Genomic DNA, 26747 nt, shown 5'->3' with positions numbered 1-26747 from the left:
AACATTCCTTGTGGTTGTCAGTCTTTGGTGCCTGTATGTTTCCAGTAAGAAAACCCATTGTAATGGTGGTGTTTACATTGTGATCGGTCACCTGTTACCAAGAACTTCTAAGAACTGTTCCCTTTCACAGGCTGCTGAACAACCATTGGACAGTAACTATATCAAGTTTATTTCTTAATTTTTAGTGTCTTTGTGCTGCTTTGTGCTTACTGACTTGTTCTTGGTTCCATTACCATCCCCCCTCTCTTAGTTTTATAAATATCTAGGTAGTCCTTTCAGTCCTAGAGGCTTACTCTCTAGCATGAGGGTACTTTACTCTTTCCTGTGTCTTTAATTTCTATGTAGGAGATAAAAGTAACAGAAAGTGAAAAATTTTCCCTTAGCTAATTGGTAGCTAAAAACCATTACAGTGCTCAGAAAGTACCACTGTTCCTGGTACAGTGTTTCTGTGAAGAGAGGCTTTTAGTGTTTAGTTCCTTCAGGTCCCAGTGAAGCCAGTGGTTAAGTACTTCTGAAATTTAAGCTGTATATCTTTTCTTCATAAAAAGGTTGATGTGATTACTTATAAAGCCTGGACAAAGACTTTGACCTCTTTTATCTGTATGGCTTGGACCTCATTCCAAATATGTGGCCTGTGGTCATGTAGGGACCTGGTTGATTCTTTATAAGGGATATTAAGTTGTAAGTCCATGTGTTTAGAGGCTCATTGAAACATTGGCAGCAGACCTGATCAATGACAAACAGGGTGAAACTGTGTCAAAGTGATGAAGTGCCTCTTTAAAGGTGATCTAAACAGATATAAGTGGGCTACAGGCTGTTTCTGAGCAGTGTCCTCTCAAAGTGGTGCTGTTGTACTCTTTTTTTTAGCTACTATCTTGTATGTTTTATGTTGAAATGTATCCGTTGGGCATTAGGGCCTTCAAAGAGGCACCATTTGATCTGAATTTTTATATAAAAGTAACCTGGAATTAGGGAGAACAACTGAATGACACAGGCTGATTTCTGGGCTTAACGCTTGCCTGCTGCACTGTTGCCTGATTTGGTAGAAACATTCACTACAGAAATCTAGGCTAACCCATTGAACAAGTTTATTTTTGGAAAAAAGTGTATTGAAATTGTGCTAATATCCAAATGATGACAAAGTTGCTTTGATGTGCTAGTTTTGCAGAGTTGTGGCATTTTACTTCAACCAGTTTACATATACTCTGTGTTCTCCTTTATCTCAACCAGCTAATATGTGTTAAAGCTAAAACTTGTTTATGCTAGAATTTTAATTGGTGTTAATATAGCTTTCTTCCTAGTGAAGACAAGGTATACGCAAAGTAATACTGACTTGGAAATAATTAAGCCTATTTGAAATGTCACTTCAGAGCTAGTCTAGTGGGAAGGTCAGCCCTTGGCTCTGCTAGGTTTTTGTCTAACCTTTGCATTTGCTGAAGTACATTTTTCCTTCTATCTGATGGATGTGTTAGTTGCTAGCTAACATGGAGCATTCCATGATAAAAATGATTCCATTTTATCCTAGCATGGACAAAGCTAAAGGTAACTATCAAGGTTGATGCTGGAGGGTAAAAACCATATTTTCTCATTAAAAGTAGGTAGAGATCTGCTGGCTGAGATTTCTAATGCAGGGGTTGGCAGTGTTTGGAGTGGAGTGACCACTTAAATAGTGCTTAGCTCTGAGCATAGGCTGTTTGCAACTCAGCCTGTGCTGCTGTTTCCACTTCTTCCTGCCGCATGGGTGAAGGCTGCTACCACAGAAGCTCCCACCTGTGTGAGTTGGATAAAATGGCTCCATGGGTTAGATTCAGCCTGTGGGCTGCAGGCTGCTGACCCCTGCTTTAGTGCACTTGGACTGCCCACCTCCCTTACCAGTAGTGGCTGCACTCCCTTAGTTGTGCACTAAAGTAATATTGCATCTCCATCTCTGAGCTCACCCATGTTACGTCTGCCTTACTCAGCTAGAGTCTGTGTATCATTTCTCTCACAAGCCATAGGTTTATTTTAGATGGTATTTGTTGCACTGCATTAGCTAGGTCAGATTTGGAGAGGAAATTACAAACCAGTCTAGAACTAACTCATGTTTTCAAAAGAGATTTATTGTTACTCAGTAGGGCCAAGTGTTGAAAAAAGTTTTCTAGACATTTCTATGATGTTTCTGATAGGTAGATGGCATACCTTGCTCAAAGCTGTAGGGCACTGGTTCTCAATCATTAGACTCAAGGCACCCTTTGGCAAATGCCAACTACTAGTTTTGTTTTTGGGGTTTTTTTGTTTGTTTTGTTTTTTGTTGTTTGTTTTTTTTTTACTTAAAAAAAATAGAGATGTCCTTCTGGTTTAAAGAACTCAGTAAGACCGCAATGGGTCAGAATGTTTTTTGACAGTATGGATTAATATTTAAAATCTCTGGGTTTATCTTGTGAATCATGTTTTCATGCCTAAGAGTGCTAGCATTGCATATTGCCCTGTGGCACCCTTGACAGGATCTCAAAGCACCCCAGGGTGCTGTTGCAGTCTGGTTGAGAATCATTGCAGAGGAGAGGTGCAGATCTCCCCTACCTTGGGGGTCTTCAAGAGGAGGTTGGATAGATATTTGGCTAGAGTATTATGATTCCAGCACTCATTCCTTCCCAGGGCTGGGGTTCGGACTTGATGGTCTGTTCAGGTCCCTTCTGACCCTAGAAACTATGAAAAAAAATCTCCTGCAGTGGAGAGGTGACATTTTAGTACAAATGTGGTACTGCAGCAAATAATTAAATTAGGATTTTTTGCTTGAATTCTGCATATATGAGGCCAAAAGTGAGTTTTCAGCAAGAAGCCTCTGAATATTTTGGTGAAGCCCAAAACATCAAGATTTGATATTTCTTTCTTCAGTTAATTTTTAATAGAGCCTGGAGCTCTGGCACTTGCCCTTCAGCAACTCTGGAAAAAAACGTCAGTGAAGAACAGGTTTCCCCATGCTCTTCCTGTGCGTGTGTCCCCCCCCCCCCCCCCCCCCAACATATAGTACCTTAACTGTATGTCAGTAGGCTTTATGAATCAGTTGCTTGTGTGTGCATTTTGGAAATCATAGGGCTGTAACCATGATGGTCCAAGAAATACACAAGAGGTAAGAATGTTTTGATGGATCAGCTGTATACCGTATTCATCTGAATCTAAGACTTTGACATTAAGATGGCTTCCACAATAATTAGATTCTATACATGGACAATTGATTGTCATTTTCAGCATTTAAAATCTAATTTATTGGAGGGTCATGTTAAATTCACATTCCAAACTGCTGCAGGGAAAGCAGTGTCAGGGTGCCAAGCAGTGGGGAAGTTAGCAGTGGGAAGCTGTCACTTGCCTTCTCCACCCCCTTTCTGCTGCTTGCACCTCCCAGCTCCTGTCCCACTTCCACTTGTCCTTCCCATCACTTGGCACTTGGTGGTGTCTTCCCTTCTACCGCCATTGCTTACCCTGTGTGGCGGCTCAGGTTTCAGTTTCAGATTGGGGCATGGAGCATACAGTGGCCCTGGTCCTGGCCAGGTAGTAGCAACAGTGGCCTTGTAGCTGGAGCCATAGCAGCTCTTTCAGGGCCGCATATTATGCAATCTCCCCCAGACTGGAGCTGGAGCAGCAGCAGCCTCCTGCCCTAGGCTGGTACACAAATTTAAGATGAGGTTCTCTTTGCCTATATTTAATTGTGGGATGGGGGGCAGGACCTCATCCTCAATTCAAGGAAATACAGTAGTTGGGAGAGATTAGACAAGCTGTCAGCACAAATTGTCCTTCCTCAGGTGTGAGAGAAGCAGGTGCAGCTTGAGCTAAATAACAAATAGAACAATATTACGTGTATTACTCCATATGTAAATGAAAACAGAATGTGTAAAGTAGGGGTGGTCAACCCCTGGACCTTGGATGATATCTGGTGTGTGGAGCTGCTATTCAGCCTGCAGAGTGCTCCAAAAGTCCAGAAACTTGGGGTCAGAGCTATGGAATCTTCTCTCTGTGTGTATGTACGTTGAAAATCCTTTTGTTTCACCTTTCATACAACAAAAAATAGAAGCAGAAAATCATATTTATTTAATTTTCCTATAAAAATAGCATTTTGCTAGGAGGACCCTGGAGCTCTTTTACTTGAGTTCACAAATGAAGGTAAGTGCAATTCATAGATGTTAGGGTCAGAAGGGACCTCAATAGATTCATAGATTCATAGATGTTAGGGTCGGAAGGGACCTCAATAGATCATCGAGTCCGACCCCCTGCATAAGCAGGAAAGAGTGCTGGGTCTAGATGACCCCAGCTAGATACTCATCTAACCTCCTCTTGAAGACCCCCAGGGTAGGGGAGAGCACCACCTCCCTTGGGAGCCCGTTCCAGACCTTGGCCACTCGAACTGTGAAGAAGTTCTTCCTAATGTCCAGTCTAAATCTGCTCTCTGCTAGCTTGTGGCCATTGTTTCTTGTAACCCCTGGGGGCGCCTTGGTGAATAAATACTCATACTGTTCAACATCTTCATTAACGATGTGGACACTGGAGTCAGAAGCGGACTGGCCAAGTTCGCCGATGACACCAAACTTTGGGGCAAAGCATCCACGCCAGAAGACAGGCGGGTGATCCAGGCTGACCTGGACAGGCTCAGCAAGTGGGCGGATGAGAATCTGATGGTGTTCAACGCCGATAAATGCAAGGTTCTCCACCTTGGGAAGAAAAACCCATAGCATCTTTATAGGCTCGGCAGTGCTATGTTGGTTAGCACTATGGAAGAAAGAGACTTGGGGGTCATCATTGACCACAAGATGAACATGAGCCTGCAATGCGATGCTGCGGCTAGTAAAGCGACCAAAACGCTGGCTTGCATCCATAGATGCTTCTCAAGCAAATCCCGGGACGTCATTCTCCCCCTGTACTCGGCCTTAGTGAGGCCGCAGCTGGAGTACTGCGTCCAGTTTTGGGCTCCACAATTCAAAAAGGATGTGGAGAAGCTTGAGAGAGTCCAGAGAAGAGCCATGCGCGTGATCAGGGGTCAGGGAAGCAGACCCTACGATGACAGGCTGAGAGCCCTGGGGCTCTTTAGCCTGGAAAAGCGCAGGCTCGGGGTGATCTGATGGCCACCTACAAGTTTATCAGGGGTGATCACCAGTATCTAGGGGAACGTTTGTTCACCAGAGCGCCCCAAGGGATGACGAGGACGAATGGTCACAAACTACTACAAGATTGTTTCAGGCTGGACATAAGGAAGAATTTCTTTACTGTCCGAGCCCCCAAGGTCTGGAACAGCCTGCCGCCGGAGGTTGTTCAAGCGCCTTCATTGAACACCTTCAAGATGAAACTGGATGCTTATCTTGCTGGGATCCTATGACCCCAGCTGACGTCCTGCCCTTTGGGCGGGGGGCTGGACTCGATCTTCCGAGGTCCCTTCCAGCCCTAATGTCTATGAAATCTATGAAATTTCCTTCTGTGCCCCCGTGATGAACTTATAGGCAGCCACAAGGTCGCCTCTCAACCTTCTCTTGCGGAGGCTGAAAAGGTCCAGTTTCTCTAGTCTCTCCTCGTAGGGCTTGGTCTGCAGGCCCTTGACCATACGAGTTGCCCTTCTCTGGACCCTCTCCAGGTTATCCGCATCCTTCTTGAAGTGTGGCGGCCAGAATTGCACGCAGTACTCCAACTGTGGTCTGACCAGCACCCTATAGAGGGGAAGTATCACCTCCTTGGACCTATTCGTCATGCATCTGCTAATGCACGATAAAGTGCCATTGGCTTTTCTGATGGCTTCATCACACTGCCGGCTCATGTTCATCTTGGAGTCCACTAGGACTCCAAGATCCCTTTCCACCTCTGTGCCACCCAGCAGGTCATTCCCTAGGCTGTAGGTGTGCTGGACATTTTTCCTCCCTAGGCGCAGCACTTTGCATTTCTCCTTGTTGAACTGCATCCTGTTGTTTTCTGCCCACTTGTCCAACCTATCCAGGTCTGCCTGCAGCTGTTTCCTGCCCTCTGGCGTGTCCACTTCTCCCCATAGCTTTGTGTCATCTTCAGACTTGGACAGAGTACATTTGACTCCCTCGTCCAAGTCGCTGATGAAGACATTAAAGAGTATCGGTCCAAGGACCGAGCCCTGCAGGACCCCACTGCCCACACCCTTCCAGGTTGAGACCGACCCATCCACCACGACTCTTTGGGTGCGACCCTCTAGCCAATTCGCCACCCACCGGACTGTGCAGTCATCCACGTCACAGCCTCTTAACTTGTTCACCAGTATGGGGTGGGATACTGTATCGAAGGCCTTTGTGAAGTCTAAGTATACGACATCCACCCCTCCTCCTGTGTCCAGGCGTTTCGTAACCTTGTCATAGAAAGAGACTAGGTTGGTCAGGCACGATCTGCCCGCCACAAACCCGTGCTGGTTTCCCCTCAGCATAATCTGCCCTGCTGGGCTCTCACAAAAGTGAGCCTTGATAATTTTTTCAAAGACTTTACCAAGGATGGAGGTGAGACTGACTGGCCTATAGTTGCCTGGGTCCTCCTTCCTCCCCTTTTTGAAAATGGGGACCACGTTAGCCCTTTTCCAGTCCTCCGGGACTTGGCCCGTGCGCCACGAGCGTTCGAATATTCCCGCCAGTGGCTCTGCAATGATGTCGGCCAGTGCCTTCAGCACCCTCGGATGGAGCCCATCCGGGCCTGCCGACTTAAAGGCATCCAGTTCTTCCAAATGACTCTGCACCACCTCAGGATCTACGTATGGAAGTCCGGCGCCTTGCTGCTGCCTCTCTACAACCCCAGCAAGAGACTTGTCGTGCCCCTCACTTAGGAACACTGAGGCAAAGAACTCGTTGAGGAGTTCAGCCTTGTCCCCCCTATCTGTCACCAATTGTTTCTGCCCATTTAGCAGTGGTCCTATTCCTCCCTGGGCCTTCCTTTTACTCCCAATATATATAAAAAACAATTTCTTGTTGTCTTTTACTTGGGTTGCCATCCTCAGCTCCATGGTAGCTTTGACCCGCCTAACTGCCTCCCTACAAGCACGAGCAGAGGAGGTATATTCATCTTTAGTGATCTCGCCCTGTTTCCACTTTTTATGTGCTCCCTTTTTGGCCCTTAGGCTGCCCTGGATTTCTCTGGTCAGCCATGGAAGCCTTCTGGCCCCTTTCCCTTTTTTGCCTCGCTCGGGGATCGTCTTGCTTTGTGCCCGAAGGATCGTTTCCTTTAGGCACAGCCACCCTTCTTGGGCTCCCATCCCTTCAAAACTCCTACTCTGCATCGATCCGATCATCGAGTCCAACCCCCTACATAGGCAGGAAAGAGTGCTGGGTCTAGATGACCCCAGCTAGATGCTTATCTAACCTCCTCTTGAAGACCCCCAGGGTAGGGGAGAGCACCACCTCCCTTGGGAGCCCGTACCAGACCTTGGCCACTCTAACCGTGAAGAAGTTCTTCCTCATGTCCAATCTAAATCTGCTCTCTGCTAGCTTGTGGCCATTATTTCTTGTAACCCCCGGGGGCGCCTTGGTGAATAAACACTCACCAATTCCCTTCTGTGCCCCCGTGATGGGCTTATAGGCAGCCACAAGGTCGCCTCTCAACCTTCTCTTGCGGAGGCTGAAAAGGTCTAGTTTCTCTAGTCTCTCCTCGTAGGGCTTGGTCTGCAGGCCCTTAACCATACGAGTGGCCCTTCTCTGGACCCTCTCCAGGTTATCCGCATCCCTCTTGAAGTGCGGCACCCAGAATTGCACGCAGTACTCCAAGGGTCTGACCAGCGCCCGATAGAGGGGAAGTATCACCTCCCTGGATCTATTCGTCATGCATCTGCTGATGCACGATAAAGTGCCATTGGCTTTTCTGTTGGCTTTGTCACACTGATGACTCATGTTCATCTTAGAGTCCACTAGGACTCCAAGATCCCTTTCCACCTCCGTGCTACCCAGCAGGTCATTCCCTAGGCTGTAGGTGTGCTGGACGTTTTTCCTCCCCAGGTGCAGCATCTTGCATTTCTCCTTGTTGAACTGCATTCTGTTGTTTTCTGCCCACTTGTCCAACCTATCCAGGTCTGCTTGCAGCTGTTCCCTGCCCTCCGGCGTGTCCACATCTCCCCATAGCTTTGTGTCATCTGCAAACTTGGACAGAGTACATTTCACTCCCTCGTCCAAGTCGCTGATGAAGACATTAAAGAGTATCGGTCCAAGGACTGAGCCCTGCGGGACCCCACTGCCCACACCCTTCCAGGTCGAAACCGACCCATCCACCACGACTCTCTGGGTGCGACCCTCTAGCCAATTCGCCACCCACCGGACTGTGTAGTCATCCAAGTCACAGCCTCTTAACTTGTTCACCAGTATGGGGTGGGATACTGTATCGAAGGCCTTCCTGAAGTCTAAGTATACGACATCCACCCCTCCTCCTGTGTCCAGGCATTTCGTAACCTGGTCATAAAAAGAGACCAGATTAGTCAGGCACGATCTGTCTGCTACGAACCTGTGCTGGCTTCCTCTCAGCATAATTTGTTCTGCTGGACTCTCGCAAATGTGAGCCTTGATAATTTTTTCAAAGATTTTGCCAAGGATGGAGGTGAGACTTACTGGCCTATAGTTGCCCGGGTCCTCCTTCCTCCCCTTCTTAAAGATGGGGACCACATTGGCCCTTTTCCAGTCCTCCGGGACTTTGCCTGTGCGCCACGAGCATTCAAATATTCCCGCCAGTGGCTCTGCAATGATGTCAGCCAGTGCCTTCAGCACCCTCGGATGGAGCTCATCTGGGCCTGCTGACTTAAAGGCATCCAGTTCTTCCAAGTGACTCTGCACCGTCTCAGGGTCTACGCATGGTAGTCTGGCGCCTTCCTGCTGTCTCTCTACAACCCCAGTGAGAGACCTGTCGTGCAATTGGAGCAAATGTTGCTTTTAGAGCAGGGGCGGGCAATTATTTTGGGTTGAGGGCCGCTTACTGAGTTTTGGCAAGCCATCAAGGGCTGCATGACAGGCAGCCAGAGGCAGATCAATATTAATTTTCTAATTTTTTTAGGGGCCCTGTGGGCTGGATAGACTGGCCTGGTAGGTCGCATGCAGCCTGCGGGCTCCATTTTGCCCATCCATTTTAGAGTATGCAAATCTAAACCCCTTTGTGACCCAGTTAAGAGTTACTGGGCATATCTATACGAGATGTTTACTGCACAGTTGCCTAATTAATTACATGGTAAATGTCTCGGCATCTACATGTGCGCCCCTTATTAGGATGCACAAAACTAATGAACTCCGCAGCAGGGTAGGACTTGTAAATACAAGTTCTATCTTGCTGCGGAGTTTTTTCATGTGCAGCAGTGCAAGTCTAGATTCTGACCAGCTGGCTGGGGCATGAGGGTGCTTCAGTACCAGGGTTACCTGCTGGCTAGCCTCACACTGAGGCACCTTGTGCCCCGGCCAACCCCTTCTCAGCACATTTGAGCCTGGTTGGAGCAGCTCCGGGCTGGCAGGTTGACCCCAGAGGCTCCCTGCCAGCCAGGGCTGCTGTGACAGGCTCAATGTGCTGTGGTCTGGGCGCACATGCAGATGTGTGCCTGGGAGCGTCCCAGGAACCATAAACTGGAGCAATAAGCTCTGCAGTTTTTCTGCCCCCTAACAGCATGTGTAGGTGCACCCCTTGACAATAGGAGTTTGAAATAGCATTGGAATTTTCTGTTTCTCAGATATGCAGCAAAGGTATTCCAATGGTTAGCCTGATTTGCAAATACTCTTCAAGGTTTGGAGAATTCTTTCATGAAAAGGGCTTCTATGAAGACCTTGTACTAGCATAAATAGCTAGGCCCGGTAAGGGCATGATATGAAACTGAGAGAAACATAACACTTGAAGTTCTTCAAGTGTTTTAAAGTGCTTGAAAAAGGGAGGGTACAGAAGTACCTAGGTGATGATTCTTCAAATCCAGGTTGTTCTGCCTCATAAACAACCTCATCTCCTTGCCTTACCAACCTCATCTTCTATGCCACCTGGACACAAGAGAGCAGGTTGACATTGTATACCTTGACTTCCAAAAGTCCTTTGATATAATATCCCACAATGTCCTTGCTAGAAAATTGGAGGGTTATGGGCTTAACTCCGAGAGAGTATGTGGGTGAGGAACTGACTGCAGGATAGGACTCAGAGTCATAGTGAATGCATCTGTGTCATCCTGGCGAGAAGTGGGCAGTGGTGTCCCGCAGGTGTTGATGCTTGGTCTAGTACTTTTCAACATCTTTATTAATGATTTGGATGTGGGGGTGAAGAGCTCACTGGTCAAGTTCACAGACGACATAAGGTTATGGGGGCTCATGGTCACACTTGAAGGTAGGCTACAGATACAGGCAGACCTAGACAGGCTGGCAAGTTGGGCAGATCGGAATCTAATGAAGTTCAACGTTGAGAAATGTAAAGTGCTCCACCTCGGGACAAACAACCCACCCTACACGACAGGTTTGGCGGCACCAAACTGACTAGCACCACGAATGAAAGGGATCTGGGGGAAATAATAGACCACAATATGAATATGAGCCAGCAGTGCAATGCTGTGTAACCAGTAGGGAAAATAATACTCTGGCATGCAACAATCGATGCATCTCCAGCAAAACCAAGGAAGTGGTTCTTCCCCTGTACTCAGCACTGGTGAGACTGCAGCTGGAGTACTGCATCCAGTTCTGAGCACCATACTTTAACGAGGACATGGACAAGCTTGAGAGAGTCCAAAGAAGAGCCACCTGTATGATCAGTGTCTTACACGTTAAGCCATATGAGGAAAGGCTGAGGGATCTGGGACTCTTCAACCTGAAGAAAAAAAGGCTGAGAGGGGACCTGGTAGCAGCTTACCGCTCGCTATACTAGGGGAGTACATCAATGGCTCAGTGAGCAACTGTTCACCAGGGAACCTGAGGAGAAAACCAGGAGTTATGGCCACAAACTCCTGGAAGACTGATTCAAGCTTAACATTAGGAAAAACCTCTTTACAGTCAGGATGTCTAGACTGTGGAATAAGCTCCCTCCAGAGGTGGTGCAATCACCTACCCTGGAAATCTTCAAGTGGAGACTGAACAGTTACCTTGCTGGGGTCACTTGATCCTAGTTGTCTTTTCTGCTTGGTGCAGGGGGTTTGGACCCAATGATCTTCCGAGGTCTCTTCCAGCTTACCTTCTCTGACCCTGAAAAAAACAGGAACAACTTTGAAATGCTTCAGTGTAAATTGCTTCATATTATGTATGTACCCTCCAGCAGAACTGATCAGTCCTCCAGCATCCAGCAGTGCTTTCTGCCCCCCACTCACATCCCATGTTGTGAGAAGTCACCTGTGTCACTCACCAAACAGGCTCCTCCTGGGTCACAGGATCTGTCTGACCTCGCTTGTTTACAGCCAGTTGTCAAAATGTGCTATACCCTCATTTTGCTGGGCCCTCATCCGAAGCACATGGCATCTTTTGTACCAGAACTGGGTGAAGACCCCTTGGAATGTGTTGGCTTACATTGAGAACGTTAGCAGCACTATCCACTGCTGCATGTATAAGGCACTCCACTAACTGGAGGTAGACAGAGGTACTGGACCTCTTTGCTCTCTGGCATGATGAGAAAACCTGGCGCTCGCTAAGGATGCACCACTGCAACCAGGTTGTTTATGAGCATGTAGCCTCTGAAATAGTTTCTTGGGAACACAGTTGTGACTGGAACCAGAGCTGTGCCAAGTTCAAAGTACTGAACACATAAGAAGACTTGCAACACCAGTTGCATCTTAGGTGTTTGGAGAGTGACATGCTCCTAATACAAGGACCTGTTGTAGCTTCTGTCTGGCAGTGACTGAATAGATCCCTGCTTTGTGTCAACCCTGAAGTTAACCAAGGCCTGAAACAGTTCTGACTGGGAGGTGCAGGAGGACTTTGGTCTCTGCTGTCACAGTTGACAACCAGTCACAGGAGGGTTAGGATGACTTTGGGGAGTCCCTTTTGTTCAGGAGCTCTAACTGAAAGACTTACCATCTGTCCAGACATGACAGCACTATAACTGACATTGACCATCTCTGCAATCTCATCCCTACAGGCCAGTCTGTGTATTGTGCCCCATCATTCTTCTGTCCTCATAGACCAATATTCCTGCAACACTTCTGCCAGCTGTTTTCCTGCCACTACTGGTGAATGACCTCTTTCCTGTTTTCACCCCTGCCCTCCCCCTCCAGTACACACACCTGCCTGCAACAAGCCAGCCCTCTTTTCTCCTTATTCTTGGGAGCCAACTGCTAGGAGACGCAGACAACAAGGACAGCCACCTGGTAAGTTTCAGCAGTTTAGCACTGTGACACCACCGGTGTTTCTACCCCACCCTCATCTCCACCCCGACACAGAGACCTCTGACATAATTAGGCTTGGGGGGTGGGAGCACATTTTCACTTAATAGGAACATGGGTAACCCTGAATTGACCTACCTGGGGAGATATGGTTTTAGGGTGTTTGAAGCCAAGAAAAGCATATTTGTTTTGAATCACTCAAGGGTGGGGTTCCAGTTGGAAGCTGTCATTTGGGGATCAGAGTGCTAGCTTTGTGAGTAGCATGTTCAGAGAGTTTGTGGGGGAGGTGCTAACATACTATGTTATGATCTGCTGTTTTGGGACTTGGGTCTTCATGGGGCTGTTACAGGGAGGATTAATGCTTCCCTCCAGACCATAATAGCAACCAGATCTACTTCAAAGGGCATAAATGAATCCAGTTTTGGGAAAAGAGGGTATATGCCCACCCCAGAGTGTTGTTTGTGGATGTTGCTGACAGTTGTCACGTAATTCACCAATGGGCAGCTTAGCCTTTTGTTTTGCTCCCTGAAGGGGTTAACAGCAACTGTTCACCTCCTCTACCTCTGAGGTGGTAAGAAAGCAACAAGGACTCTTCCCTTACATTCTCTGCCCCCCTTCCTTGGTTGTTGAGAGGGCTACAGTGGCTAACGCTTTGGGCATTGCTCCACCATTCCCCCGCTGCTGCTGATTGGTTGGACAAGCTGCTTAGGAGTGACTTCTACCACCTGCTCCCCAACCCTGTCTTTGGACACTCCTGACCATGCCTCTGACTGCTGGATGAGCTGTCATGTAAGCATGAAATAAACAGAGAGAAAATGAAACCCCAGGTAATCCCCCAGAATCCATCACTTCCCATTTTTTTTCAAGACCACTTCTCATTGATTGGGTTGGCCAAGCTTTACATATACATTTCTGATGTAGTTAGTCCAGGTCTGTCCAACTTCTGGGCAGTTGCGGGACATGTGCACAGACCAGACTGCAGTCCTAGGAGCCATGCTTATAGCACAGGTGGCTTAACTTGTTCCCCCATCCTGTGTACAGTGTGGGCAGCCTAGCTCCCCCTCTGATTCTACCTGTGCATGCCATGTGGGGAACCCTCCTCACTCTTGTTTTCCTGCAGCATAGGTAGCTCTGCTGCCACCATCACACATGCAGCATCCTCCCCACTCAGCCATGCACCCACCTGCAGTGTGGGCACCCCAGTCCCCTCCCCTGCTGTATCTGCAACACAGGCACCCTGTCCTGCTCCTGCTGCTATACTCTTTTCCCAGGAGTGGGGGTAGGAAGTAGAAGGTAGAGGAGGGTGAGGAAGCTCAAAGTACTCAACTGTCACAGTAGGAGCAGTAGTGGGGGCAAGGGCAGTGAGGCCTTGTGAGGAGCCCACAGGCAGCATGTGGCCCATGGGGCCACCATTTCGACGGCACTGAGTTAATCTGTAAGGTACAAATCTACCCTGCCTTCTTCATTGGAACATTGCCTCTGCCACCACTCTCCTCCCCTCCCCACACTAATCACTGCCCAGAAAGTCTCAAATAAGTACCCAAGGCCACCTGCCCTGGAACCTCACATTTCTACCCCAGAGTAATTCCCCCTCAACTGTAGAGCAAAAGAGATTGCTCATTCAGGGGAAAAAAGAAGAGTAATTAGCCAAGGTAATCCTTTTATTTTGTAAGGCTACCAATCTCATGTAATGCAGTGGGTTGGGGAGGCTGGGGGGAAGAAAAAACTGTGCTCACAAGCAGACTGCAACCCTCCTATGACCAGCCTCCCAACAGTGACAGATCATAGCAGTTCACAGTAGGGCAAAAATTTCTAAGGGCACAGAGGATAGGATCAGTTTCACACACTATACACATTGAACACAGGAGCCATTGAACACAGGATGGGGGAACAACAGGAGAGAACTTGTTCCCCCATCCTGTAACTTGTTCTCCGCAAGAGAAGGTTGAGACCTTGTGGCTGCCTGTAAGTTCATCACAGGGGCACAGAAGGGAATTGGTGAGGTTTTATTCACCAAGGTACCCCCAGGGGTTACAAGAAATAATGGCCACAAGCTAGCAGAGAGCAGATTTAGACTGGACATTAGGAGGAACTTCTTCACAGTTCGAGTGGCCAAGGTCTGGAACGGGCTCCCAAGGGAGGTGGTGCTCTCCCCTACCCTGGGGGTCTTCAAGAGGAGGTTAGATAAGCATCTAGCTGGGGTCATCTAGACCCAGCACTCTTTCCTGCCTATGCAGGGGGTCGGACTCTGATCTATTGAGGTCCCTTCCGACCCTAACATCTATGAACACTGGGAATCCCAGCACAGTAACTCTCTGCCCAACCCCCTCACTCTCTTTCCTTGCCTGATCAGGTGGCAGTGTGTAGTGAGGGGGGCGTGAATGGGGTGACTTGCATTTTTCACAGCACAAAGGCCAGTCCTACAGTCAGGTTCTTTCAGATATCTCCTGATTGCTTAAATGGCTCTAAATGTCCCAGAAACAGTTTGTTGGCTGCAGCTCAAGTTGGCTTCCTTCCTTCTCTGTGGTGGCAGCAGGTGGGCACCTGAAGATCCAGTTAATGTCTGGGATGTGGTGGGTGGGTGGTCAGACCCAGGGGTGCAGGAGACTGTGAAGATGTCTCAGCTAGTTGTTTTGGGTCACTTCCAGAGTTCAGTGGAGGCCTTGCAGGGTTAGCAACCAGGGTTCTCTGGAAGCAGGCAGCTGTAATGGGTGGGGTACCTTGAGCCTATAAGTCTTGTGTGGCGTTTGCAACTTCTGTATGGGTTTCATTATGCTCCCTAGGCCAGGAAGGAGTAAATTACATTCTCTTTATTGACTCCCAATTGTTTGGGGATAGATATTAAAATTTTCTCTGAAATACTCTGTCTTCCAAGACTTTGTGTTGAAAGGAATCCCTCTTCTTTCCATAGAGTCACCAAAGCAGGCTTGCCTTCTCCAGAAGGTTAGGTCTTTGGCCAAAACCATCTCCTCCAACAACAGGAGAGCACATAGAGAGGGGTTGTCTACAGCTGATCTAAACAGTTCATCTGCAGAATACTATCTCCATGTCACCAACATTTAACAAAAGGTGCTTATTTCCTTACTGTCATTTCAACACCTGCTTAAGTGGAGCTCCCACAGCAGTAGGCACAGAGGCCCCAAACCCTGAGCTAAAGATCATAGTGCAAATAATCTCACAACATAGGAGGAGGAAAAGATGGAGCAAGGAGATGCTGAGTGAGCTAGTGGCATCAGGAAAATTGGAACTGTTGAGTTGAGGTTCAGGATGGAGTTTCACAAGGACTGGTGTGCTGACCTGGTGAGGCAAGGCATCTCCCAAAGCAAGTGCACAGCTATGTTCCAGGCCAGGAGGAATGCTATGGAGATGCTAATGGATACCATCTGGATGGAGAGACACCCAGTAGGCCTTTAGCCATGCTCAGCAGGTAGACAAAAAGCATTGAGTGCCAGCAGTAGTTTCAACAGGGGCAGTATTACTCACAGCAGCCTCCACCAGAGAGATCCAGATCTGGTGTCCTGAACTTGAACTGGTATCTCACTAAGGCTGTAGTTTTCCTGATCAGCCCCCCAGGCCTGTGATGTGCCATGGGGAGAGCTACCCTTTCCAGCTTTTAGCTGTGCAACCTCTGGCCCAGGGCTTCTGACAGCAGCCTCACAGAACTATACCCCAATTCAAGGGCTACTCAACACCAACACCCCTGTCCCACCAGCACCCATAGAGGTAAGCATCAGTATTGACAAGCCACAGTTTGGCTGTGTGCCAGCCTCTTCCCTTCCCAGCCTCCAATTGACAGAGCATCCCCATTTGCCATAAACCAGCTTGTAAATCACTTTCTTGTTCTCAGCGACAATTCCTCAATTTGAGGACGATCTCTGCTATGGCTTATTTATGGGTCTTGAGGTGACTTAAAAGTCCAATCTTTGAGTCACAGGTCCTTTTGCAGAAGTTGCAGTTCTTTCTGCTGGCCAGAGTAGGCGGTAAGCCAGGATTTCTTTCCTTTTCCTTCTTTCACTCTTTCTCTGCTTTGAGGACAAGATACTTTACCTTGAAGTGGTCTGATGCTGGTTGTGGTTCTGGTGCCTTTGGAATCAGTTAGCTGCCAGGTCTTCCCAGCTCTTGATGTTGGCATCTACTTTCTTGATGGGACACAGAGGATAGGCTCGTGTCTATGCCTTCAGTGCCTTGTAGCATTTCCTTTGGCTTCTAGAAGATCTCAGGCTGTAGCTAAGCTGGAAGTCAAGTCAGGGATTTGCACACAATGTCCAGTGAGTCAATGTTGGTAACACTGGCTTCAGCAAGGATGCTGGTGTTCGTTCAGTGATCTTCCTATTTGGTGCAGAGGATTTTCCAGAGGCATGGTTCGTTATACCTCTCCAGGCTCTTGAGATGACAGCGTTGGGTCACCCGTGTTTCACATTTGTAGAGGAGAGTAAGGATGACAACTTCACTGAAAACCTGGATCTTGATGTTTTTCCAGAGGTTGTGAACAATAAAAACACAATAAAGCAATTTCCCTTGTAATTCACTTTAATCACAATTTTTTTAAAACTGTTATAACTATTTAGTAAAAAGCTCTTTTGATTCACAAAGCAGTCATTGGATGTGCCCCATTCCTTTTTCAGTCCTCTGCACCAAATAGGAAGATCACTGCACGAACACCAGCATCCTTGCTGAAGCCAGTGTTACCTACATTGACTCAGTGATCCTCAAGCACCAACTTCAGTGGACTGGACATTATGTGCAAATCCCTGACTTGACTTCCAGCTTAGCTACAGCCTGAGATCTTCTAGAAGCCAAAGGAAATGCTACAAGGACACATTGAAGGCATAGACACGAGCCTATCCTCTGTGTCCTTAGAAAGTGCCCTATCCTCTGTGCCCCATCAAGAAAGTAGATGCCAACATCAAGAGCTGGGAAAACCTGGCTGTTAACTGACTCCAAAGGCACAGTGTCCCCCCTGTGCCTGTCCATAGTCCAGTTTGGTGATATGTCTCTATCTGTATTCAGGAATACTGATGAAAAAACTCATTGAAGAGCTCAGCTTTGTCCCACCCGTCTGTTACTAATTGCCCTGGCCTGTCCTGTAGGGGTCCTACGTTACCTTGTACCCTGTTTTTCCTCCCTATATAACTGAAAAGGACTTTTTGTTGTCCTTAATTTTTGTTGCCATCCTGAGTTCCATTGCTGCTTTGGCCTTTCTTACGGACTCCCTGGAAATGTGAGGCAAATAAGTATATTTCTCCTTGGTGACTACCCCCACTTCCACAGTCTGCATGTCTTTTTTTTCATCCCTAGGTTTTCTTGGATTTCCTTGTTCAGCCAAGAGGTTTTCCTGGCCCCCTTATCACCCTTTACGTGCAATAGGATTGTCTCCTTTTGTGCCTGAAGGATTGTTCCCTTCAGGAATGACCACCCTTCCTAGACTCCCACCTCACCAAGGCTCTTGTCCTTTAGCACCTCAATTACTAACCTCCTGAGCTCATTGAAGTTAGCCTTTTTGAAGTCTAGCACTTCTGCCCTACTTGTTATCTTTCCTACCTTTCAACGGATAGTGAATTCCGGTAACTGGTGGTCACTATTTCCTAGATTACCCTGTATCCACAGATCTTCCACCAGGTTGTCCCCTGTAACGAACACCAAATCCAGTAAGGCAGTAAGGCCCCCCCCCCCCCCCCCTTTCCCCACTCTATCGTGTCTATGCAGCCTATAGCCCTCTGCTCAATCATGGGTAGGGACCCACCAGGCTTCAGTTAGTTTAACTAAGTCTTTGTTTGCAAGCAGGAGTGTGAATACCTCCTGCTTGTTCTCCATGCTCCTAGCATTAGTATAGAGACATTTAAGCCCCCGATGGGTGCCCTTGGTACCCCTCTGTGCTGATGCCTATTGAACCCTGCAATACTTATGTGGACTTTTCCAGTGCGTGGCTCTTGGTCCTTTGCTCCTAGGTTCTCCCCATCTTCTGCATCTCCATCCCCCGATGAACCTACTTTAAAGCCCTGCACAGGAGATCAGCCAACCTGTAAGAGAACAGACTCTTACCTTCTGAAGAGAGATAGAAGCTGTCTCGTTCCAGCATGCCTCTTTCCTGGAAGTATGGACCATGGTCAAGAAAGCCAAAACCTGCACAATGACACCAGCTCTGGAGCTGCATGTTGAATTCCCTAATACAGCTGTCTCGATGCGGACCGTGACCACTGACTGGGTGGATCAACAAGAAGGTCACCGGCACCCCTGAGCTTTGAAGCCTGGCCCCCAGAGCCTTGTAGTCACTCATGATCTGGCCTGGACTACTCCTGGCCGTATCATTTGTTCTCATGTGGTTGAGGACAATGGGATAGTAGTTGGAGGGCCTAATGAGGTCAGGAATCCTTGCAGTGACGTGTTGGATCTGGGCTCTGGGCAGGCAACATACCTCCCATACCACGTGATCTAGGTGACGGATGACTCCCTCTATTCCCCTCAGGAGGGAGTTGCCCACTACGACAACTAGGGGTCTCTTCTTCCAGCTGTCCGGTTGTCTCTTAGTCTGCATGCTGGTGGTTGTGGTGGTGGTGGTTGTGGAGGTGGCTTCCTCTGTTACTCTCTCCTCCAGTGATGCTACATCCTTGTATCTGTTCCCCAGTTGCACTGGGGAAGTTGCCTCAGCAGTGCAACAATTGGCTCTGGAGGTGGCCATCTTCCATACAGCTGCATCAGGTCCCTCCCACATTGTCCTTTTTTTAAACTGTTCCAAGTGCATGTTTGTCCATACCCTAGAAGTATTAAATGACCGTGTTACCGAAGTGACTTCTTCAGACTGTTTGGATGCTATTGCTCCAAAATCAACTTGGGAAAAATCATTCAAAATACATTTTACATACATTGACACAGGAAAAATCTTGGAGCAACAGTCAAAAAGGCAAATAAATGTTAGGCATTATTAAGAAGACAATTATAAACAAAACAGAATATGATTATGTCCCTTTATAAATCTCATAGTATAATCTGCATCCTGTGTCCTGTATGCAGTTTTGCTGTCCTGTCTCGCACCCCCCCGGGTGCTCAACGCACACCTCAAAAAAGATACAGAAGAACTAGAAAAGCTACATAAAATGCCAACAAGGATGAACAGGAACATGGAGGGCAGTCAATATCAGGAAGAGACTAGTCAATCTGAGGAAGAAACTAAATAGGCTAAGATTTTTCATCTTAGAAAAGAAATGCATGAAGGGAGACATAAAGGTTTACAAAAAACTAGATGGTGCTAGGAAAGTAAATGAAGTAGTAGGCTTAAAACTAACAAGAGGAAGTTTTTTCACACTGCCACCTCACAAGTCACAAAAAACTTCACAGATGAGCCTATGAACTTAACTTAATCAACCTCCTGGATACAAAAAAATAATGGACTAAATATAGACATTGGATTTATGACACATTATAACCTGCCTAACATCTGCCTCCCCAGGTACCTCTCCACTATGTGCCACATACATTCATTCCTCATCTCCTCACACTTTTTTTGACTGCTTTAAAAGGTACTTGGAGCACAGTTACCTCTGTCTATATGCCCCATCAATGAATGCTCTGTCAGTGTCATGATTTACCATTCTGTTGACGTCTCATCCACAAATTTTATTAGTGGTGATTTTATGTTGAATCTCAAATCACTGATACTAATGCATAGCTTTGGGCCTGTGGACTCCAGCTAGAAATATTCCAATATATTTCTCCATTGACAGGTACCTTTTTGAGATTTGTCAGTTGTCTTCTTTTTAATTAATGTGATTTATTGACTTCATATAATAATGGTGTTTTAAAGCAAATCTCATGTGGGGCTAAACCAAAGAGCCTTACCAGTCATATCTATGCAGCTACCTTTATTAACCAGACTTGCGATCGCCTCAAATAATTAAATTGGTGTTGTTTAACAAGGCTTTTTATGTATAAAATCATGTTGATTGGCATTAGTTAAATTCCCATATTTTAATTATTAATTAAATTCCATATCAGCTTTTGTATTATGTTCCCAGAATTAATGTGAGGTCAAGGGCCATAACTATCCTGCGTCTGTTTTTCCCGTGCATACAAAGTATAAAAGTCTTCTTCTTTTGGGTAAAAAGTCTGCTCCTCTGTGGGCACATCTACATGTGCAATTAAAGCAACTGAGTATACTCCAGCTCAATTTGAGGCAGAGTAGACTAATACCAATGTCACCATCTACACGCCCATTTAATTGCAGTAATTTATTGCACTGCTGGATACCACTTGTATCTGACGGGACTGTCTGGCAGTGCAGTAAACTGTGCCTAGTCTACTGTGCCCTAATTGCCGTGCACATGTAGATAGTGATGCTTTTCTGCACAGCAAACTAGTCTGCTGCACATTAAAACATCTCGTAGATGCATCCTGTGTTGGACAATCTTTCCAGGAGAGAGTTGAAAACTGCCCTTTGGTTACTAAGGGCATGGACAGACAAAAGACTTAAATTATACTAGTTTCACACAGGTTACACTAAACTAATGCAGTTTTTTAGTCTATTTGCTGCTATACAGATGTTTGCTGTAAACTTTGAACCTGATTCATTATACCTGTGTAGGAGTGTCCACAACTACACAGGCAAAACCGTTGCATTGCTTCAGCTGATGTATATGCCAGTATGATAAGCTCTCCTTCCCCCCCTACTTTTTTAAAGATGGCAGGTGTCTCTGCTGACTGGATTGGCAAATCCATAGTCAGTTTTGGGGGAACTTCAGAATTATTTCACTCAGATCTGTAAGAATACTGCTTATAGGAGTACTTGTTATAAATTGGTATTCAATTTCTTCTGTCCAGAGAAATGGGATGTTCTTTTTTGAAATGACTGAAAGAGGAAGAATTGCCATGGGCAGAAACTGAATATCCACTTCTGTGTGTGTGCACCCTGGTGACCAGTGGCAATGACACCAGGATCCCTCAAACTGTATGAAGAATACAGCTTGCATAGTAATAATCAGTCAGTGAAAATGTCCCTGCAAACCAAAGTGGTGTTCTGTGCAGAGAAGAGAGCCTGCTGTGTATATTCCTGTTCTTCAGTTGTAAGTGGAATACCCCAACAGCCTGTGCAACCTGTGGACAGGGACTTATGCAATATGTCAGCAACTAGTTGTCTTGTCTTCTTTCTGAGACTTTCCCCTCAGTTTGCTAGCTTGCAAGGAAAATGGGAATTTGTCTCATCTACCTGGTTCTCTGGGGAGAGAGTGAACTTAGTCCGATGTAGAATTCTTTTGTACACTTGGGATCTGGTATATTTCATTTGTTAGAGGAAAAGGGATACAGTTCCTGTGCCTTGGACTGTTTTCTAGGAACCATAAAGTCATACGCCCTCTTTGGTAGCCAGTTGAACTGCTCGTATCCTTTGATGTCATGTAACATGCTACCTGAGGATGTCATGTTTAGTTGAAGAAATAATTTGAAACTGAAACAGACACACTATATTGGTTTAAACCAAGTTTATTTGGTTTTAGACACTCATTGAGGAGCAGGTTTGTTTAGATTAAAACAAAGTTAGCTATTCTTCAACTAGGAATCAGTGGGCGTGTCTACACAAGATACGTAACTTCACATTAGCATAATTTATTGCAAAGTAAGCACGTGCACCTACATGTGTACATGCTTACTATGCATTAAACCTCCCTAATCTTGAGTAAATTTGCGACCTGCAAATGCAAGTAGAAGGTTTACTTGAGATTATTAACAGTGCTGTAGCGCTCATGTAAATGCCTGACCCGAAGCAAAATCTGCTCCTAATCAGCTGTCTGCTAGGGGGTGGGAGACAGCTCCCTGCTCCTGGGACCTGCCTGCTGCTGGGGCAGGCTTCATCACAGAAGCCTGGGTAGGAACTGTGTCCCCCTGCCCCTTCAGCAGGGAACTCCAAGCCCCCTGCTCCGAGATCATGATCAGGGGGCTGGGAGACCTTTATTTCCCAGCAGCAGCTCCACACCTGCAGGGACCCTTATCTCTCAGCAGCAGCCTTGTGGTCCCAGAGCTGGTGCTGGGAGCTCCCTGCTGGCAGGGGCTTGGGAGCCTGTTCCCTGCCCAGCTCCTCAAGCGCAGAGCTAGGAGAAGAACATGCTCCCCAGCCAGTTCCTCCCCTCCCTTACTTCACTCTCATGGAGCTGGTGGGGAACAAACTCCCCAGCCCTTGCTCAGCGTGCGGGGCATGGCCTGGGAACTGTCTTGGTCAGGGGCAGATCCCAGCCCTGTTACCCGATTGGGTGGTTGAGGCATGGGGCTTGGAAAGAGCTGCAGGGGTGGGGTAGGTCCCCTGTTCCTGTCCCGATCTGCCAGTGGGGCAGCTAGATTGCTGCCCCACCAGTGGATTGGGGCAGGGGGCTGGGACCTGCCCTTCCCCTGTAGCTCTTTCCAAATCTCCTGCCCCTAATCATGGAGCCAGGGCCAGGAGCTCCCTGCTTCTGGAACAGGGGAACATTATCCCTGTCCTGGTAGCAGGCAACTCCTTCCCCCCTCCCTCCCCTCTCCCCACCCCACTAACCAGGGGCCAGGAGGCAGCTGCCTCCTCGCCCTGTGCTCCCTACCAGCACCTGGGCTAGCACCCAGGGGGAGCCTGGAGCTCCTTCTAGTGATGGCAGGGGCCCATTGCAGGGCTGCAGGGAACTGGGTGCAAATCTGCTCCCTAACTCCTGCATGTGTAGACTCCTGCCCCTGAGCTAGACTGTTCTCCATGGTGGCATGTGACAGAACAAGGAGCAATGGTCTCAAGTTGCAGAAAAGGAAGTTTACATTGGATATTTGGAAAAACTTCTCACTAGGAGGGTCGTGAAACACTGGAACGGGTTACCTAGAGAGGTGGTGGACTCTCCATCCTTGGAGGCTTTTAAGGCCCGCTTAACAAAGCCTTGGCTGGAATGATCTATTTGGGAATGCTTCTGCTTTGAACAGAGAATTGGGCTACATGACCTACTGAGGTCCCTTTTAACCCTAATTTTCTCCGATTGGTGCTTATGTGTGGTTTCATTCTTCATGTGTTTGTGTGTTCCTAGGTCTTGTACTCTTATTCAAAAGTACTAAAAGTGCTATCACACCTTTGGCAGAGCCTACTAATGCCACTTGTTGCAATATAAGTGGGAAGGGTATATATTTCCCCTCTTCTTTTTCCCCAAACACAGGAAAGTTCAAACTTGAGTTTCTTTTGAACACTCTCTGTACTTTTTGGTCAGTGTGGATAGGGACTGGAAGAGTCTTTGATCAGAGGCTTCTCATTGTCATGATGACTTATGTCTATATGCATATGTGTTTTGCCAGGTCCCTGGCACTGGTTCTGTACCATGATTCTCTTGAATGATGTGTATTTAAGGGAGTGTCCATACCAAATGGATCTGCTTGAGTCCTTGAAGCTTGTAAATTATTTAAAATGAATCCCTTCCTTACGATGAGTAAATTAGATCTGGGAGCTATGCTAAAGAGCAGGGTATGCCTGCATTGTTTGAAAATTGCTGAGTTTTTGGTTGGAGCAGTGTTGATCTATAACAACATAGGTAGGAAAGATTCTTTGGTTAGATGCGATATCTTTTATTAGACCAACTGAGTAATTGGACAAAAGTTCTTAGCAAGCTTTTGGGCACAGTCAGCCTTCATCAAGCATAGGGATTCTCTGCTGTTCTGAGACTCCAAGGAATGAGAGAAGCTAACAGTGTGGCAGGACGTCAGTGAGAATGTAAATAGGTTAAAAATTAGAAAAACAAAAGGTAAAGCAGGGGAGGGGAGGGTGAAGAGAGCAGGGCAGCGTGGAGAGCTGCATGCTCTCCCTCTATCTCTGGTTTCAATTTTCTCCCCCTCACTCACATTCCTATTTTGTGAAAATAAATCATGTCATGTTGAGTATTTGTTTATGCTCTGGCTTGTATAAGTATGGACCTACTGAAATCACAATCTTGTGATTTTTGTGGAAACCATGATTTCAGGCGGTCTCTGCTAAAAACCACAGGGACTGCGAAAAGGTGCAAATTCCCTGAGTAGGGGTGGGGGGAAGAAAGCTGCAAGCAGAGAAAAGGGCAGGGAAGCCCTTGCATCCTGAAACAGAGGCAGGGAGAGAAGGGTGGGGGAGAGGAAGCAAATCAGAGGCTGATCCCCTGATGCAGGCTCAGTCAGGGGCCAGCCAGGGAAGCAGGAGGATTTTGACACCAGCTTTTAAAATGCCTGTGCGGTCCGGGTCTGACCCCGGGCCCTTTTCGTCGCTCTGCACGTGGGCTGTGGCCAGCAGCCCGGGCAGGCCGGATCGGAGAGGGGGGTTGCCGAGCTAGAATTAGGCACAGACACGTAATGGTTGATTTTAAGATTGTTTTACTTACACCGAGATGGTCGTGGTGTAGGCTGAGAACTTGCTTGAGTTGTGGTTACAACAGAAAACACGAACACACATGGAGTTTGCTAGGCTCCACGCAGACAGAACACGAACAATCATGTGGAGGTTGCTAGGCTCCACGCAGACAAACTCCAGATGTCCAGGACAAGAGCGCATTAAACTCGTCGTTACGTCTTATAGTAGGCTCCGTTCGAAGACGGGAAGAGGTGGGCGGTGGATCAAGCCGCCAAACTCCTATGAGTGACACACAGGGTTTCTGTTACCCTGCCGCGCACACCCAGAGTCCCCACGAGATGGATGTGGAGTCCTCTTCGGCTTGGGCGGAAACTGCTCAAGCCTCTTATACGGCTAGCAGGCCAATCGCTAGCCGCCACGTATGAATAATTTAGCACTAGCCAATTGCGGGGCACGAATTTGCATACAACGAGCAGGAAATCTTTGCACCGTGCATTTCTGTTGCAAAGGGAAATGCACCCTGCAAAGATTGCTGCGAAGTGGCGGGAACACTCCTTTGCACGCGGGTTCTCTGCGCAGCAGAACTCCTCCGTGCAATGAAGCTATAAACCCACGGGGATAATTCGAGTGCCGAAGTGCACACAAAAAAATCAGACCTTTGGGTCATGACAATACCCATAGGCATACTGCTGCAGCATGCTTCCGTCTGAGAAGGATTTTTCTTCAGCATGTCCACTGAGAAGAAATCTTCTAAGACAGTCAAATACATTTCAGTTCTAGATTGTGTAAGACAGTACCCTGCAGGGACCTTGGACATAGATGGAGGCAGACTTTTGTACCTTCTGCAGTGTAACTCTGGATATGTCCAGGAAAACCAGCATAAATTGGCAGTTGGAATCTGAGGTGCACTTACAGAGGAAGGCTACTGCCAAGACTGAAGGTCAGAGCAAGAAGCAAATGACTGTTTCCTCCCTGTTTTAAAGGACAACAGAAAGCAGCTTGGCAAGGCAAGAGGCAGCATTTTCCCTTATGGAAGCTTTTGCAGCTGTCAGCATCCTGCTAGAGAAACTTGATCACTTGAAGTTACTGGACTACCTGACCCAGAACGTGCCAAATGCTGGCAGTGTCCATGTGCCAGCAAGTTTCACCAAGACTATCTTCCTGCAGTGACTGCTTTGCATGTACAGTTCGCAAAGGCTGCCTTGGCAGAGTATCATTTCTTTTCTGTTGTGGCTGAGCCATCGACCCTTAGGATAACTACATGCTGCACGTTTTATTTGTACCGGGGAGCTAGACTGAGTGGGACCTGCCTGTGTTTCAGAATAAGCCAGTTCATGTCACATCTGTCAGTTTATCTACCATGTCTTAAACCATCATGGAAGGTAAAATCAGAAATGGCATAGATTTTGACGAGATCTCATCATTCCTGTCTGACAGTGCCATGTACATGTGCAATGCTTTCTCCAGTGAGCTCCAAGGAATGCTGCCCAGTGCTGTTCATGTCACCTGCAATGTGCACATTCTGTCTGTAGTACATGACATCTGGTGCATGCAGTTTCCCCGAGGTGGATAGCTTGATGTCTTTCTTCAAGAAAGCTTTCAAGCACTGTTCAGGTCATAAGGTTCAGTACAGAGACTCTGTCACTAGTCAAAGCAGGGACTTGCATGGTGCTATGATGCTGCCACTAGAGCCTGTGCTTACAAGGTGGAATTCCTGGTTCAACATGGTCTGTTACTATGGCAAGCATATGCAGCACTACTAGCAGTTTGTGACTGCAGAGCTGGAAATCACATCTGGCGCACAATGCATGCTTAAGCTTTGCTATCTCTTGGGGTGAGGCGACATTCAAGATTGACGTTTGTGGCTGACAGTGCCACCAGGTTCATGGAGCTCCTGACCAAGTTTGAAGGCTGGCAGGCTGTAATCCACCACGCACACAACAAGGTTATGCATTTGATAAGCTGGGTCAAAGACAGCAAGAACTGTCAAGCTGTCCTTGTGATAACCAGTACAGAAAGGACGTTCCACGTATTAGCTATGAAGCTGAACCAATACTAAAGGTATGACCTGTTACTGCCACCACAGTTTAGACTACCTCTTTCCTTAACACTGTTCACATTTTGGACCCCAGCCAGGTGTCTTTGCTAAGTTGTGGCCCTCAACTACTGAAAAAAATCCTG

The 26747-nt window shown here is 47.3% G+C and overlaps 2 protein-coding genes across 7 annotated transcripts in view; one reads left to right on the top strand and one right to left on the bottom strand.

Annotated features, from left to right (window-relative positions):
• The window catches only part of IP6K1 (inositol hexakisphosphate kinase 1), a 102773-nt gene that overhangs the window by 30129 nt on the left and 45897 nt on the right, over positions 1-26747 (top strand). Inside the window, exon 4 of one of the 6 annotated variants that reach the window (XM_059716132.1) lies at positions 12025-12253. The exons of the other annotated variants lie outside the window; for them this stretch is intronic. The gene's annotated coding sequence lies outside the window, so the exon portion shown is untranslated. The remainder of the gene's footprint in view (positions 1-12024; positions 12254-26747) is intronic. 6 annotated transcript variants of the gene reach the window in all.
• On the bottom strand, positions 10948-24978 carry LOC109285574 (uncharacterized). The gene is made up of 3 exons (XM_059716134.1): positions 24598-24978; positions 18311-19023; positions 10948-11138 (listed from the first exon to the last, which is right to left on the bottom strand). The coding sequence occupies exons 1-3, from the start codon at positions 24765-24767 to the stop codon at positions 11059-11061; spliced, it is 963 nt and encodes a 320-aa protein (XP_059572117.1). The 5' UTR covers positions 24768-24978; the 3' UTR covers positions 10948-11058.

This window comes from Alligator mississippiensis, chromosome 12 (assembly GCF_030867095.1).
Source record: "Alligator mississippiensis isolate rAllMis1 chromosome 12, rAllMis1, whole genome shotgun sequence".
NCBI lineage: Eukaryota > Metazoa > Chordata > Crocodylia > Alligatoridae > Alligator > Alligator mississippiensis.
Note: the sequence above shows the minus strand (reverse complement) of the source record. Positions and strands in the feature narration are given on the sequence as shown.